Source organism: Loxodonta africana, chromosome 22, assembly GCF_030014295.1.
Source record: "Loxodonta africana isolate mLoxAfr1 chromosome 22, mLoxAfr1.hap2, whole genome shotgun sequence".
NCBI lineage: Eukaryota > Metazoa > Chordata > Mammalia > Proboscidea > Elephantidae > Loxodonta > Loxodonta africana.
Window position 1 is genome coordinate 60159830 of NC_087363.1, and position 18147 is coordinate 60177976.

At 40.0% G+C, this 18147-nt stretch overlaps 1 protein-coding gene across 2 annotated transcripts in view; it reads right to left on the bottom strand.

Moving 5' to 3' along the window:
* MITF (melanocyte inducing transcription factor) overlaps nt 1-18147 on the bottom strand; it is a 281453-nt gene that overhangs the window by 22798 nt on the left and 240508 nt on the right. Inside the window, exons 3-7 of one of the 2 annotated variants that reach the window (XM_010590059.3) lie at nt 16505-16732; nt 15379-15462; nt 13125-13220; nt 4195-4312; nt 1927-1983 (exon numbers count right to left, since the gene is read on the bottom strand). In XM_010590059.3, the coding sequence (XP_010588361.1) occupies nt 1927-1983; nt 4195-4312; nt 13125-13220; nt 15379-15462; nt 16505-16732 (583 nt within the window). Of the gene's footprint in view, nt 1-1926; nt 2002-4194; nt 4313-13124; nt 13221-15378; nt 15463-16504; nt 16733-18147 lie in introns of both variants that reach the window. The other variant, XM_010590058.3, reaches the window with a different exon arrangement.

Consider the following 18147-nt stretch of genomic DNA (forward strand, 5'->3'; position numbering starts at 1 on the left):
TGGGTGCCTAATCAAAGGCGAATACTGTTTTTGACAAGATCCAACTTCGTTTGCCACGTTTTAGTTAAGTGAAGTTTTGGATACTACCTAATTGTCATATTTTAGAATACTTTAAAAGGAGAAATATTTTAGAGTGAAATTACTTACAAGTTGGAGATCTTAGAAATTATTAGTCCAAATCTTTTAAGTTAAAAGATGAGGAAAGTTTTTCATACCTAAAACAGACACTGTGACAGGCAGTATCTACTGAAAGGAAAAACACATACTCTGAGATCCAACAATTCCATCTGTCAGCATCCAACCTAGAAAACCACCACCTGCCTGTCAGTGTATCATACTGTGATGGCTTGTGTGTGGCTGTGATGCTGGGAGCTATGCCACCTGTATTTCAGATACCAGCAAGGTCGCCCATGGTGGACAGGTTTCAGCCAGCAGAGCTTCCAGACTAAGACAGACTAGGAAGAAAGACCTGGCTAGCTACCTCTGAACATTAGCCAGTGAAAATCCTACGGATCACAACAGAATATTGTCTGATATACTGCTGGAAGATGAGCTTCCTAGGTTGGAAGACATTCAAAATACACAGTGGCTGCAACAGTGGACTCGAGCCGACCGACAATTATGAAGATGGGGCAGGACCAGGCAATGTTTTTTTTTTTTCTGTTGTACATGGGACTGCCTTCAGTCAGAGCTGACTCAGTGGCAACTAACAACAACCTAGAGAAACAAACTCCCCTGTACACAAAGAGGCAAGCACAAGAATGTTCACTGTGGTACTGGCTATAATAGAGGAAAACTGAAAACCATAAACACTCAGCAGCAGGGGAATGAGTCAGTATCATACATCACACTGCAGAGTGCTATGCAACCGTTTTTAAACAGTCAGTCTAGATTTCAACCAGCAAAAGGTCTTCAGGACAAACTGTTGATTTAAAAAAATATGCAGCAACCAGATATGGGTACTATTATACTGTTCGTGTTAAAACAGACACAAAACAATGTTATTTTCTATTTGCATGTACACGGGTGTATACTCTTAAATACACAGAAAAAGGTTGAGAAGTGCAGCACCAAATTGAAAAACAAAACAAAACTAAAGAATGGCTACCCCTGGGGATTAGGGAGGGACATCAAAGAACTCTGTCATTGTTCTATGATGGTTTACTTTTTATAAGGAGAAAGTGTTTATGTATTAACTCATATGCTTAAAAATCAAGTAAGGAAAAAGAGGACCTGAGGCCATGAAATGAGAAATACACACCTCACACACAGAAACACACACATATACACACAGACACACACACTTTCTTCCTCTAAGCCCAATTCTTTATTTATTGTGCAGTCTCTGGTTTATTAAACAAAAATTTAAACTTTCATAGGAAAAAGTTTAAAATTTTTGAGTGTGATTAAATTAAACATGTAAAAAATATGTTAAATGGTACAGGACTTTAAAAAAAAATTTTTTAATTACAGGTAAAGATAGATATTTGGGACGCCACCTCACCCATTACCTCCCTTCCAGGTTTTTTTTTTTTTCCCCCTTCAAATCTCACTGGAGAAGGTTGATCCCATAATCCCTTTTGTTAATAAGTTCCTGTGTGAGCAACACTTATAATTGGGTAGTTGGGGATCAAGACTACCTTTCACCAAAAAAATAAAAAACCATGATAACAACAAGACTTCTATAAGGAATATAAATACTTTCCAGAGTACTGAAAACAAATATGTAAACAAACTCTATTTGATGAAATCTGGGAAAAAAAGATACTCCTTGGTTTCTCTGAAACACAGTTTTCTTTCATATAACGTATTTTAATGGTAAGAGAAATCAATTTCCTTTCAAAGTTTCTAGAAAAATATTTTGATGTATGAGCAAATCTCAACTCCAGTATCAAAATGTCATGAACATAAATAAAATCAACTTACTCAAATTGTGATTATCCTTTTTTTGCCTCTCTTTAGCCAATGCTCTTGCTTCAGACTCTGTGGGAAAAATACACGCTGTGCACGTGAATGAAGTAATTAGAAATTGGAACTGTTCAAGGCACACAATAAACTAACATAACAAACTATAAATCTATAAAATACTATTAAAGTCAACTACAAAACATCTCATTTTCTATACATACGGAGGCTTATATATCTTGGTTCTAAGTATATTTGCTTTTCTAAATTTCTTAAAAGCTTGCATTTTTTAAAAAAAGCAATATATATAAAATAAATGCAAAAACATGGCTTTCACAAAATGGTACAAGATCCATGGCACACTGTACACCTACTCAGGCACTAACAAGAATAAAATAACTAGAAAACCACGGAACTTCACGGTCAACATTCTATTGTCAGGAGTTAAATCGAATTTTCTTTTCAAGCCACAGAACTTCTTGGTCTTTGCCTGCTGCCTTTATAAAGTAACACACTGCCACGGAAAGTGAGTAGAGAGGACCCAAATGACCGCCATGTTCTCTGACCGATTCATGGAAATGAATTCACTTTTTCAGGGCTGGGTGGCAGGTTCTGCCGGAACATGATTTAGTGAAATTGTTTACTGACTCTTAGGGGCAACTGCTTACTAGTTTTAGTCTATTTAAAAAAAAAGAAAAGAAAAAAGGCGTAGAGAGGTATTTGGTGACAACTTTTCTGTCTGAAAAGGTCTCTTCGCATAGATACTCTTAGGAGGTTTCTGTGACAAAGATGACATTTTTTTGCCTTACAGAGAACAAAAAATATTACATGATCATAATTCAGAATTTTACCTCAAAATAATAATCTCTTTTTGCATGATTTATAGACACTGAAATATTATGTGGTGTGTGTGTGTACAGACACACGTCAAAAAAAAAAGAAAAAACCAAACCTGTTGCTGTCGAGCCGATTCTAACTCATAGCGGACCCTATAAGGCAGAGCAGAACTGCTCCATAGGGTTTCCAAGGAGTGGCTGGTGGATTTGAACCGCCAGCCTTTTGCTTAGCAGCCATATACATGTCAGTGCTATAAATTATGCATATATATTTATTATATGTATACGCAATTTTTAAAATTTTGTAAGTGAATCTAAAAGAAGATTATTTTCTTTTCCATGTAGAAGCCTGACAGGCAACATTCATTCACACATTGTCCGCTTCAGTGATATCCTAGGGTGTTTTTTGTTTCTGAGGACACAGTCATACATGTAATTCAATATTTCACTTTCCATTCAAGTGGCAAGATGTTTTTATTCATGTCACTTTGGCAATACTTCATCATTGTCTAACAGAGATCTCATTTGGCAACACTTTCTAAGACTTTGTGGTACTTTTCCTTCCAGGTACCTACTTGTTTTTTGGCTATTGATAGTTCCTAATTATTAATAATTAATCAGTTAATTGCATTTTTAACCCAAATCAATTATTTTTTTAAAAATGTCTTTGTCTTGCCACAATTTTCATTATTTTAAAGACACCTTGAACAAAACTGGAATTTTTTATACCATATTCTCTGTTCACCAAATTCTGCGTGACGCAACGGCCCTTTCCCCCAAAAAAGTGGGGGGCATAAAATTCAGCATAGTAGAATACCAGTTCTAATATACTTTCTGTCATGTTTTGTTGGCCAAATTCTTTCCTAAAGTGTTAAACAAAATGGCAAAATAGGTAATTTCACACTTGCCTCAAGAACACACATTCTTTGCTCCAGTTTATAATTTATTTTTTTTTCCCTGTGTGCAAAAAATCCTTTGCACATGATATAGCAAAAATGACATCAGGCTTCTGAAGATATAAGAAATGCATTCTTATCCTACCCTAACTGTGGGCTCGAATGCGCATCAAAGGAAATTTCAGACCAGGGTTCTCAAACTCAAATGCCTTCTTGGCAAGTAACATAAATACCCGGCTGGGTGGAGACACTTTGGAGTTAAAGAGTGTTGCCTGTACCCTTACCCCAAAGAGGACAGTAGTCATAGACACAGTAATGGTTGCCATGGAGTAATGGCAGCCCAGATCCCCAGTATCTCAAGAAATACTGGAAATCAGGATTTTTAAGTATGATTCCTCCATTTTAAAATATTGCTCAATTTTCTACATCACTGTATAGACTTAACAAAGTATGTCTGTGAGCTGGATAGAACCTGGAGGGCCTTATTTTGAGCACTTTGCCTAATCAGGATGTTAAGAGAAAACCCACAGCAAAAAGGACATCTGATTGGTACTCACCTGTGAGCTCTCTTTTTATGTTGGGAAGGTTGGCTGGACAGGAGTTGCTGATGGTCAGGCCCGGGGGTGGTAAGCCTTGGTTACCGTAAAGGTCAATCAAGTTACCAGAGACGGGTAACTAGAGAGAAACAAGAACAGAAATGAATTGTTGAACAATACTATGTTTTTAAGAAAAAAACCTACCTACTACTCCAGACTTTATTTAAGGCAAATAATTTGATGTAAAAAGTCATTTTTTAAAATAGGAAAACATAAGATTTCTACACTTTCATTCTTCCACAGAAGCAAAAAGTAAAGGTATATGTATGGTCTCCTTAACTAATTCCCTTGAGAGAGGAAAGGATACCGCGTCTCACATTCATAAAATGGTTATATTACCTGGCTTACAGGTTTATTGTGAAGATGAGGACAATGGATAAGAAGGCCAACACATTATCTAGTATATTTAGTAGCATACAGTAGATGTTCAAGGTTGTTAGTTGCTGTCGAGTAGATTTCAACTTCCGGTGAACTCAAGTGTACAGAATAGAACAGCAGTCCATAGGATTTTCAAGGCTGTGACCTTTCGGAAGCAGATCACCAGGTTACTTCCAAGGGGTCTCTAGGTAGGTCTGAACGGTCAATCATTTGCCCCACCCGGGGGCTCCTTAGACGTTCAGTAGAGGTTGGCTACGATGCATTTGAGTTATCGTGCTGGCGAAGAATATTGAATGGATATACTACAGACTGCCAGAAGAATGAACAAGTCTGTCTTGGAAGAAGTAGAGCCAGAATGATCCTTGGACGTGAGGATGGCTGGAGAAGGACATGATGTTTGGTAAAGTAGAGAGTCAGTGAAAAAGAGGACGACCCTCAACAAGGTGGATTGATACAGAGGCCGCAACAATGGGCTCAAACATAGCAATGATTGTGAGGATGGCAGAGGCCTGGGCAGCATTGCATTCTGTTGTATGTAGAGTCAACTTTAAGTTGAAACCAATTCTACAGCACCTAACAACATTATCACAAAATAGGATTCTCTATGGGATGGTCGTTTTCAGCAAATCTGGTTTTTCACCAAAGTTAGTTTCCTTCCTTCCCTTTTATTCCTTCTTCTCTCTCTTTCTTTTAGAAAAATGTTTCCTTACTGGAAGAGAAATGGTTTCCTATTGCTAAGGATAAACCTGTTTTCCTTGAAACTGAAGTTTTTCATAAAGCCACAAGAGGGAGCTCAGTGACTTCAATAAAAGAACAAAAATTTTAACACTTAAAAAAAAAAAAGAATAGAAGAAAAAAGCTGTTCCAAGATAGTTTAAAAGTTTTATTCTCTAGTTCTGAACTGAATATTTTAAAGTAATGCACTTTTTTTCTATATATGACCCATTGCTGTCGAGTCCATTCTGACTCATAGCAACCCTACAAGACAGAGTAGAGCTGCCCCATAGGGTTCCCAAGGAGCGTCCAATAGATTCGAACTGCTGACCTTTTGGTTAGCAGCCAAGCTCTTAACCACTGCACCACCAGGTATGCTTTCTTTACATAGACTTCCTTTTTTTGTGTATATATTTCCTTTTAACTAGTTCATTGAAGTAGTTTCATACTCTTATTTTTATAGACATAAGAGGTCAAGATATTTTCTCTCCCCACTCCTTGAAATAAAGTTCTAAACAGTAACTACGGGGAAATATTTACATGACATCACTATTTCTACCACAAGCAGTTCCCATTTCCAGCTGAATTCAAACAGTTCCTACAACTATTATTACCGGGTAAGACTCTGCATCATTTAGCCCTTCCCTTACAGGACTGCACGTTCTGAATTTCATTCTACATCCGAGAAAAGTAAACTCAGACAGCATTTAAGTGTGATTAAAATGTTACGATGACCAAGAGGTACCTAGTAGAGACTGTGCTGTAACCTTTGTTGTTATTGTTGTTAGATGCTGTCAAGTCAATTCTGACTCATGGCGACCCCATGTGTGCAGAGTAAAACCTCTCCACAGGGTTTTCAAGGTGTGACCTTTCAGAAGCAGGTCACCAAGCCTGTCTTCTGAGGCATCTCTGGGTGGGTTCAAACCACCAACCTTTCAGCTAAAAGTCTACCACTTAACCGTTCGTGCCAACCAGAGCACCTTTCATTTTCTCAAATGGCCTCTATCGAACACACAGGTGAAAATACACCATGAAATAAAGATGGAATCAAATGTGTGTCCCCTGATTGGTAGCCATCGGCCATCTGCTATGATGGCTTCTATATAAATGCTCTACGACCTAATAAGCCCTCAGCTTAAAGAGATGAGAGAGAAAGAAAGAAGAGAATATAGACTGAGATACTTTCCGGCTTACATGATTGTGAGGGACAGGGACCGGGAGAGGGGTGGAAGGACAGACAAATGAGCAGATTATACCACCCCTCTCCATGCATATAGGCATACATTGTGGTCATTTGAAATGCCCTTCAGCCATACTTAAAAAGCCCTCTAGCTAAGGAACTGATAAAAAGTGATTTTAATTATCAGCAGTCATTTCACTAAGTGGTTTTATTTGTGATAAGTCACCTTCTCAGGGTCAATCTTGCCCTGTGTATGTTCAGTTTTATTCCTGTCCAACTTAACACAAGGTGAAAAGACGCTCAAATGTTTCAAGTAGCATGGTAACCAGCCAGGAAAGTAAAACAGATAAAGCTGCTGTGACATCCGGTAAGCCCTCCCACGTCCATTGCTTTATTCCCGTCTTTCTGGAGTTTCAGATTTTAGGAGAATTTCTGGGTATTAATAAATTAAGGATGCAACATACAAATTCTATTCAACAGCCTAAAATAAAATTATTCCCAAAGCTCCAGAAATGCAAATCATACATTATGTCTTCATATGCAAATTGTACACAAAGCACACTATTGTGTTATTAAGATCATTTGTTAGGGGTAAATAACAGGTAAGTGACTAGTAGGACAGCTTACTTTAAAAAAAAAAAAGTTCTAGGTCATTCATAGATCTACACGAAATGTGTATCTGCCTATAAGCTTGTTCAAGGCAGGAACACAGCTTCTAACCATGTTCGAAAGGAAGCTGATATGTGTACCTATGTTTAATAAATTCAGAATCACAGAGAAGAAGAGAAACAGAGGGAAAGAGAATCAGAAATTGGGAATGAGACAGAGACAAAGACATAAGGGGAAGGTGTGGAAACAGGAAGAGAGAGATACACAAGGCAGTCCCCTGCGGAGAGGAAGGAGCCCTGATGGCACAGTGGGTAAGCACTAGGCAGTTCTCTGTCCTATAGGGTTGCTGTGAGTCGGAATCAACTCAAGGGCCCCGGGTTTGGTTTTGGCAATTTTGTAACTGCAGAGTGGACCACTGTGATTGGCATGGACTGACAGCAGAGTTCACGCACAAGGGAGACACATTAAAATCTGTTACGAGTCGTCTCGTAGGGCACTCAGCTGAGGTCAGATATCATTCCTTCCAGCTGGAAAGGCAGCTTACAGTACTCTGTCTACTTCTCTAAAAGGTTTCCCACTTTGATTGCTTTTCCAATACTTGCTGATTGCGAGTGGGCAGCAGAGAGCCCATGAGAGTACTTTCATGGGGAGAACTTAATCCTGTGGGTACTTACTCTCGGCCAGGCACAGAGCTAGAAAGGCACTTTGCGTGTGTTACCTTACTGATTTTACAAAAAGGAAAGTTAACGTTTTTGCAGTGGCTGAATGGAGGCTTATGCTCTGTGTTAACAGCAGTATTCGGGGGAAGTATCAATGTGCTAAAAGTTCCCACGTGGCACAAATGGTTAAGTCTGGGCTAGTAACCGAAAGGTTGGTGGTTCGAATCCACCCAGAGGCACCTTGGAAGAAAGGCCTGGAGATCTGCAAGGTCACAGTCATTGAAAACCCTATGGTGCACAGTGCTACTCTGCACACATGGGGGCCCCATGAGACAGAAGCGATTTGGCTGCAACTGGTTCAGCTTTATTGCTTTTATCAACGTGCTGAATGTTAACCAACTGGAAACGGCACTTTTCGATTCATCCCCAACTGAACCTGAGAAAATAATAAATCCAATTGCTCACCTGCCAAATGTGGATACTCCAATCCACAAATTAATACTGTAGTGATTTACCACCTGGGCTTTAGGGGTCAGGGACCCATGTTAAAAATCCTGCCCCTGTTACTGGCTTGCTGTGTGATACGAAGCAAGTTGTCTCATCTCTCTGAGCTTTGATGTCCCCGTATGAAAAGTGGCAATCACATCACCTACCTGGCACAGGGTTTGTAAGAACTACATGAGGTAAAGTAGGCAAAGCACAGTGCTTGCTGCTCCACTGATCAGTAAGTGGTAGCTGCTATCATAAATAATGCTATTATTTTCCAGGAAGTTGAGAGAAGATGGGCAAGGCATTGTATTCTCCCTCTACGGTTTGGACAGAGCCCTGGTGGTGAAGTGGTTAAGAGCTCAGGCTTCTAACCAAAAGGTCTGCAGTTTGAATCCACCAGTCACCCCTTAGCAACCCTGCCCTACAGGGTGGCTCTGAGTCGGAATTGACTCAACAGCACACAAAAACAACAGGAAAAAGTTTGCACAGTAGGGTTAATTTTCACTCTGATCAAGAAAACTACCTGCCGTGTTAATTACCAAGTATCCTGGCCGCACGGCAGAGCTGTAATGCAAATCTAAGCACAGCGATGAAGGAATCTGTAGGATCAAAGTGAACACTCACTATCCTAAATCAGTGGTTCTATTGGGGTGATTCTGCCCCCTCTCTCAGGGGACATTTGACTTTTTGACTTGCTTATCACAATTCGGTATGTGAGGGTTGTACTCCTGGCATCTAGTGGTTAGAGGCCAGGGATGCTGTCAAACATTCTGCCATGTACAGGACAGCCCCACGACAAAGAATCCCCCAGCGCAGAACGTCAAAAGTCCTGAGGTTGAGAAGCCCTGTCCTAACGGTAGCTGTGTTCTTTGTATGAATGGCTGTTATTTGCTGAAGCTACTAAATGGACAGTTGATTAAAATAATATGGTTTTCTATTACCAATTAGTCTCCTAGCTATACACATTAAAAAAGGGTTCTGTAGTTCCCTTTCTGGGTTAGAAAAATTCTGGGCTAGGAAAAAAACCTAGTCAACTTATCATAATTACGTCCAAATAACATCTTTGGAGCTCAGGGAGAGGAAGAAATATCTGCTGTTAACATGGATATCTTGCTTCCTTGCTAGCTTTTCACCCAGCAGATTAACCTGATGGACAAGATTCCATGGAAGCTTCCAGCACACAAGCTGTACAATGGTCTAACGAAAGCCAATCTAACTGGGACAAATAAAGAGGAAGCAGATCCTCGTGTGTCTGGGCCCCTAACTCCATCTCAATCCTGTTCTTCAATATTCTGCTCCACCAAAATGAATATTTTTCCAAGGAAATGATAACTGTAAAATGTTAGTATTTTTTTTCTCTCTGGATGGCCCCCTTCTCTGAACATCAATTGGGCACTGTTAACTAGAGAAAACGGGGACTTTTATGCTTTGTTTGTGACAGTACAAGAGGGCCCTTGTGCTCTCGGAATAGTTATTTCTAGACTTCAATTCCCTTAGGATAGTTTCCTCTCTAAGTTGTTCCGTTCGCTGTTTTTTTTTTTTTAAGTAGTTAACTTGAAAGAAAGCATTTCAAAGAATCAAATGAAAAGGGGAAAAAAAGTCTAATCTTAAGAACATTAAGTTTAAATTTTACTGTGGGAAAAAAATTAAAATATGTTAATAAGGTACACTAGGTTTGTTGTTTTGACAACTAAAACTCAAGTTTATCAAGAGTAATAGCTAGTATCTAACACTTGCTGAGAGTTTATCAGGGCAGAGACTGTTCTAAGTGCTTTTCACAGATTTACTATTGTAATCCTGACATTAACACCACTGTGACAGATGCAGATGTGCTGCCCACTTTACAGATGAGGAAACTGAGGCAGAGAGGTCAAATACATCATTCAATATTATGCATCAAATTCAGATATCTGGTTCAGAGTCTGTGCTCCTAACTCTTATGCTATACTGTCTTTCTCCTAATAGCAAAATGCTGAAACACTCTTGCCTCGGGGGGACAGGATGGGCCCAAGCTTAGTCTTTTCTGGAGTGAGAATATAGAAGAGAAATGAATGCCTGGACAAAATCAGTGACTTCTGAGGATGGCTACAGGCTACTCCTCTCCTGGATGGGAATTAGTTCAGCTCTGCCCAGGGGAGCTTTCCTATCTGGGAAATCTCCTGAGATGGTCTCTCTGCCCCCTGCATTACCTTTTTACACTGGAGAGCTAAATTGGTCTCCCCCTTCCAGACTAGTAAGTCCCAGAGTGCAGGACGCACACCTTACTCATCTCTGCATGCAAAGCCTCTCACCAAGTGCTGGCCACACAATAGGCATTTCATAAACGTTAAATCAGTCTTAAACATGGAGGAGCAACCAGATAATGGAGGAATGAGACATCAACTTTAATGTAGCTGAACTGAGGAAATATGGGGACACAGCTGAAAGGAGAGAAGCACATGGGATCATGACAACTGACTCATGCCTGGAGCTCACAGAGAGGCTCACTGTCAGGAATATCTTGATTATTAAGTATGACATTACTCTAACATAGAGTTTGACACATTACAGGTGCTCCACGAATATCACCTGAATGAACAAGCGCTATCAAAATTACTTCATATTATAATAAATTACACTGAACAATTCAGATACTTTTATTGAGTATAACTTATGTTTCCAATGCTAAATGCTACATGTACTTTATCAAGTAAGATGACCCTGTGAGGTAGGTAAAATTATCTGTCCCATTTTGCAGATAGGGAAATGTAGGGCTTCTAGAAGCTAAGTACCATGCACAGTCACAGAGTACATGACAGACTGAGGATGTGAACCCAGGTCTGACCGTAAGTCTCCAGCTCCTAACTGTTGTGTTGTACTACTTCCCTAGTATATTAATAAAGAGCCCTGGTGGTGCAGTGTTTGAGCACTTGGCTGCTAACCAGGAAGTTGGGAATTTGAACCCACCAGTCCCTCCATGGAAGAAAAGACCTGGCGATCTGCGCTAATAAATATTACTGCCTAGGAAACCTTATGGGGCACTTCTACTCTGTCATATAGGGCCACTATGAGTTGGAATCGATTCAAGGGCATACAACAACAGTATATTAATGCCTACACTTCACTGAACGTGTTCAAGAAGCTGGATTACAGGTATTTTTATGGGAGCTATGGATGGCACTGGGTTTTGGGTTTTTTGGGGATGGAGCACACACAAGACAAAGTTAATGCACTGAGGACTGGGTTGGATCAGTTGACTTCAAAGATCCCCACTACTGCAAAATAAATAAATAAAAAGCAATGACTTTATAAGATCATGTCAATTCTACAATCTTCCTGCATGTGTGCAGGTACCCATCTGGCACCCTTGACAAAATGACCACTCTCAAAGCAAAGTTCTTTCCAGAGGACTGGGCCATTGGTAATTAGTGCTACTGGTGAGTGAACACATTGTAAATACATTCACGTCTTTGGGTATATTTATAAATTCCCTAGTGCAAGCTCCCCCACGTGTTTTGCTCATGTTCATCCTAGGATTTTGACTGCTGACAAGTGTAGCTGGCCTTGGGGGACGCACAGAGTTGGATGCAGAAGGGGTTCCAAGGAAGCTAACCAAGGGCTCAAAGAGGGTAGGGAGAGTTTGGAATGGAAAGACTTTTCAGAGTGGCAGAGCCTGTAGTTCTTCCAAAATCAGGGGTTAGTTTAAATGGGTAGGAAGGAGACAAAAGCTAAAGATCCTAGAAGAAGCTTTGACATTTCAAGGAGAGTCCTCACCCTTCAAGACTGTAAGTAAATGAACCTAACTGGATGAAGGTGGGGGAAAAAGAAAATACTAATAAAAACTAGGTTTACAAAAGATATTGATGTAAACAAGTAAGCACTGTCTTACTCCCTGGAGCCCTGGTGGCACAGTGATAAAATGTTACGGCTGCTAACCAAAAGGTCAGCAGTTCAAATCCACCAGCTGCTCCTTGGAAATCCTATGGGGCAGTTCTACTCTGTCCGGTAGGGTTGCTATGAGTCAGCATTGACTTGATGTCATTGGGTTTGGTTTTTCTTGTACCCTGGTCAAGGAAATTTATTAATGGATATTGGTCTTTTAAACACTGGTTATTAAAGACTATGATAGTCTCAGGACATTGTGCTCAGAGAAAAAAGAAAAAGAGTGGACTAGGTATTCAAGACTTACTGAGCAGTCCTGGCTCTGACAATGTAATCTTCGGCAAGACTATCTATCCTTTCCTAATCCTAAAACTGAGCACAACAATACCAGGCCAACTTGACTCAGAGGATTATCAAGGACCACATGAGATCTACAATAAGAGAGACTTTGGTAAAACAATAACATGCCACACAAACATAAAGAGTCAATCAAAATAAACAATATAGACCAGCCTCCAAATTATAGAGAGAACTGAGTGGTAACATACAAGAGCAAATATGACCACTGGTTTATTAACTAAAACTGGAATACATTTGAAGAAGGGTAACCCCAATGTCTCTCTATCACCCGTGATAATGGCATTATTTTTTTTCAGACTAACTAGAACACCACTGTAAATAGTACAATCAATAGGCCTTCCCTTGGCTGCTGTGTACTACATTGGGCATTAGATGTCAGGGAGAACTGATGGGCCTAAAGTCCTACTGCAAGTAGACTTGGACTGAGGGGAACATAAACCTTTAAAATGAGTTCACTGACATACTCATGAGAAATTCTTAATTTCTGGTGTCAAGGTCCTGAGAATGTTCCATTTTATTAACAATAAATTCCTCAGTGAATTAGTAGCAAAGCTAAGCTATAAGCCAAGGAAAAGTGGGGGAACACTGGAAATATTTTAAGATTTTCTTTAAAAAAAAAAAAAAAAAAAAGCCCTCAATACCGTGTTTGCCATTTGCAAGGCAGGCTCCATCAAGCCCAGGATTTCTTCATTGTAACTTGATTCTAGGCTAATGATGTCATCGATTACATCATCCATCTGCAAGAAAAAAGGGCAGTGAGAGAGAGATGGAAGTGAGCAAAAACTATGCAAAGCAACTCAAAAACAACAACAACAAAAGAAATCCACGGCCCTTTTTTACTCAAAGCAATAATGCGCTATAGTGAGATTCTAAGAAATAACTTTCCTCTTCATCCCGAAGCAAGAATATTATTGAGGACCATTAACACCAGTAGGTGATGAGAATGACATTTACAGCCAACGTTCAGTGAGTGCTTGCCAGCTGCCGGGCACTGCACTCAGGGCTTTTCATGGGGGAAGCTATTTACCCTGACTATAACCTACCAGGGTAGGTACTCTTACTTGTACAATTTTCCAGATGAGATAAATGCTACACAAAGAGACACAGCAACCTGCCCAAGTCACCCATAGAAGAAGAGTCAGAGCCACAGTTTGAACCCTTGCTCTCAACTACTATGCTAAACTGCTTGCCCTAAACAGAAAAGATGAACTAGGAAACTGTTCTTCTTGGAAGTTAGCTGTCTCCTTTTTTTCTCTAAACACTGCCCCATCTGCTTCCCATGAGTCCTTGGAGCAGGAAAATGCAGACGGTAATTCAGCCCTTTGCTCCCACGGGAGTGTGTGGGGCATAGTGGCTCCCAGGCCAGTGGCTAGCCCTGTGCTGATGTTACAGTGACTCGTAAACTAAGTTTCTCCTTGTACGACTGCCAGTGTACCGGGTGGTCCCCAAGGAGTACACCAGGACGAGGTTATCATTATAGTCCTGGGGCTGACGTTCCCACTAGATCAATTCTATTCCTGAAGTACCAAAACATCAGTTACGATAATAAACAACGATGATTACATGTGCATTGCAGCAGTTGCAAAGACAAGGCTGTGAAAACACTTTTTCGTAAACACCTAATGTAGTTGAGCTACTTGGCGGTGTGTGTGGTGTGTGTGTGTGTGTCTGCGCACTCAAGCTTAGGTCTTGACGGTGTTCATAAGCACACAATGAAATTTCAGAACTCAGAGGGACACTCCTGTGGCCCCTTGCCAGTTCCACTAAAGAGGACAGGCTCTGAAGCCATGGGGCTTGGGACAGACTCCTGGTGTTCCCACTTTCTAAAGAGGCAAAGCATCTAACCTTCTGGAGTGTCTCAGTTTGCTTATCTGTGAAGTGGGAGTTAATAATACTTACTGCCGTATTAGAGTCTTGTGAAGATTTCAGGATACGGCATGTGAAGGGCTCACAGTGCCAGCAACGTAGTAAATACTCAATAAACGATCTTTCTAAGTGATTCCTTAGAACAGTAACTGGAGGCAAGCTGTGAATCACTGCTAGAAACTCTTGTTTATTAGTTTCCATTTCTAGGTACGTTGATTTTACTTGCTAAGAGGAGATCATTTTCTAATTGAGTGAGGAAACAGGCAAATGAGCCAGGGGACTTGTAAACACTGTTTTGTTGGAAATATTTTTATTTTTAGTGGAATAAAGTTAGTGGGCTTGGTGTGACAGAATTTTTAAAACTTTTTTTTTTCTCTTATGGCAAAAGTAATGTAAGTTGATAGGAAATACAGGGAAAAAAAGAAAATTTTTGTTACTTATCACTCCTGTCTCTGTCTCAGATACACACACATTCTTAATACATAAATATATTAGTAAATGGGTGTGGCCTACCTTATATACTCATCAATGGGATATTATAGGGGGATCTTTAACGACTTGAGAAAATGTCCAAGAAATATTATTAAACTAAAAGAAGTTTCAAAATATATGCTCTATGAGATTCCGTTTTAGAAAACAATATACCCATCACAAAAACGCTCCTCTTGGTTTTACTTATATCCTAGGAATTCTGCTGCCCCGCAAACCTGCACAGCATGCCTCGATGATAGTATTTCAAAGAAGTACAGCATTTTATACTTCATTTATTTAAAATATGTATTCCAAGCACTTTATCATGACTTATGCAACTTATAGGAAAAATGCATCTTAAGTTTAATTTTCCTAGTAATTATTTAATCATGAGACAGTATGAAGAAAATGGCCCTGTTCGCAGTCTTCTCTATTTAAAAAAAAAAATCAATGGGGGGAAAAAAAAACCTCTTAAGTCATCAGGAAGGTGTGACCAGTAGCAAATATAGATTCTCATTACAAAGTGTTACATCCTTGGGCTGCTGAGTCATTCAATACCTGCATGCACGATGCTCTCGAATGTGTGTTCATACTCGGGCACTCGCTCTCCACCCTGTTTTGCTCTTCAAACTTATAAAATCCCTGCAAAAAAACACATGCAAAAACAGCCCATGACTTGGGTTTGCAAGTTATTTTTCAATGACATCTCACACGAGGCTGACAGCACAGCAACAAGATGAACTAAGCTTTCAAATAAAGTGGAATGGGACCGACAGAACACATAGTGAATGAAGAACTTCCACCAACTCAGCTCGACCAATGAAACATGGACAGGGAAAAACATGGTGGTTGGTTTGGACACAGGGAAAAAGACTGAGTCACTCCAGAAATGAAAAATCAACCAAACTTTAGAAGTCACCTCTGAAATCACAAATATTTCAGAGGACACAGAATTCCATTAAAACGAGACGCAGCATCTCATAATTTGGAAATAACAGGCATTAAACCACGAGTCTCCTCCCAGGTATTTTCTGGCTCCAAATTTTGAGACAACAACTTAGCTTGAAGGTACGTTTGTGTCTCATCTCTAATCCAGCCTTTAAAAAAAGGCAGATTCAAGGGGCAGCGGCAATTTTATTATGAAACTGAACTAAATCTTTGCGTTTCTGTTAAATTCTCATCTGCTACATTATTCGAATCCATCCATGTACTTTCTGTGCTGTTTTTTTTTTTGTCCCCCCCAACTCAGGGAGAAATAAAAATAATATTGCAGACATTCACAACCAGCAGAACTTCTAACCGCCTGCCCCACACCTTTTCTATTTTTGCTTTTCCCTTTCCACCTTCCCTTCTCCTCTCTCTGCATTTTCACTGCTTCGTAAACTGAAAGGCATTGAAGACAAGAGAGCATTCAGCTAATGAAGGAGAAGCGAGTTGAGAAAGAAAGCATCCTCGCCCCATGTTCCACCAGGAATGGGCCAGGCTTCCCTTTACTGCCATGTCCCCAACAACCCAGAGGCGTCGACAAGAAGCTGAGGGCGGCCATGTTGGCAAATCCGAGACAAAGGCCAGCGAAGGTGGCCATGAGGATAAACTACACAGTCACTGGTAAAGTGTGGGAATAATATTCAACAGACAGTCATTTAGTTTAAGAAAACAGGAGAGGAGAGGAGACATGAATTACCTCTTTTTCACAGTTGGAGTTAAGTGTAAGCATAGCCATGGGGCTGTTGGGTGCGCTGCTCCCGGGCACAGGTGGCATGACATGATCGCCAGGCTGGTTTGGACATGGCAAGCTCAGGACTTGGTTGGCATGTTTATTTGCTAAAGTGGTAGAAAGGTACTGCTTTACCTGCTGCCTTTGGGCTTGCTGTATGTGGTACTTGGTGGGGTTTTCAAGGTGGGTCTGCACCTGAACACAGCCAGGGAGAGAAGAGAGACAGTGTTGTTATTTTTTAGCCTTCCACAGCTCTCTATCAGGCACAAACATGAGACTGACCAAGCCGCCAACAAAATAAATGATTAAGCCCCTGTTACGTACCAGGGACGGTGCTAATGCATTTTGATACTACTGTTAAAGTCCAACTCTCAGGATTTGGGGTGACACTTTGTCCTATTTCCCTGTGAATTAACTGTCCATTTCTTCAAAACCCTGTGCCCTTCTTCCCATGCCTAGTCATGCAAAGTTTGCAACTATCTAGAGGGCAAAAATTTCCCAACCCACATGAAAGGGTTTATAAGATCAAAACAACAACTTAGAAGAAGGAGCCTAACTCAATTCATTTCACTTTCTCTGGCATACAGAACAGCTTTCTGTTTTTTTTTAAAGCCTCCTCAAGAACCAACTGTAAAACGGTTGTCGAAAATAAACATTCTGATGATTAAATTAACTAGCTATGGATTAATTCCTCCCACTTTCATTTGGACATGATTATTCAACATTTTAACTAAGAAGGAACTCAGCACAAAAAGCACTTTCCACATTAAGCTGCCTCTTTCAAACACACAACACTCACCTGTGTGTGTTTTAAAAGGTCTGAGACCAAACAAACCACCAGGATATCTGTCCGCCTTTCTTAAAAACATTATTACACAATTAGAAATGCTTCTTTTTCCAAAGATATCTTTTCAAATCAAAGCCATCCTGTTTAAAGGTAACTTTTTCTTAAGAAACACAATTTAATCTTATGAGCTATTAACAGAGACTGATGGAGAGAGCACAGCTATATACTGGGGGAAGAAAAAACACCTCACTTTGTTCAGAACTACACTGACTGACTTCTCATGGCATCAAACAATAAACAGCATTACAATAATAGACTTCTACTTACTGAAAACAGTATGTCTATTCCAAACATACAGGAAGGTGAACTCCTCAATTTATTGCACCGTATTTCAGAGGCTGAATAAGAATAAAGCTCACCTGATAGTGATTATATTCTAGCATTTCCAGCATAACAACGTTTTAGGTGGCCCCAGTCCAATGAGAAACGACAGATTATTCACTCCCTCTCTTTCTGTAATTCCAACGCGAAGACTGACTGGCACAGAGAAGGCACTATAAACAAGGTATCCCGAGACACCACCGGAAACTTTATCACAGCAGCCCTGCTTATAATAACCTAAGCTAATTAGTTATGCATGTTAAAAAAAAAAAAAAAACCAGCTCACACAAGAGTTTTTTTATTTTTTTGAAGCCCTACGAGTTCAGTCTTAAATATTGATATCAATTTTGTCCCCTGGCTTGACGTCATGCTTTTTTTCATAAATATAAAAGAACCTTTTAAAGTGATGAGCTATCAAAGTCAAACTCACTGTCAGATCAAG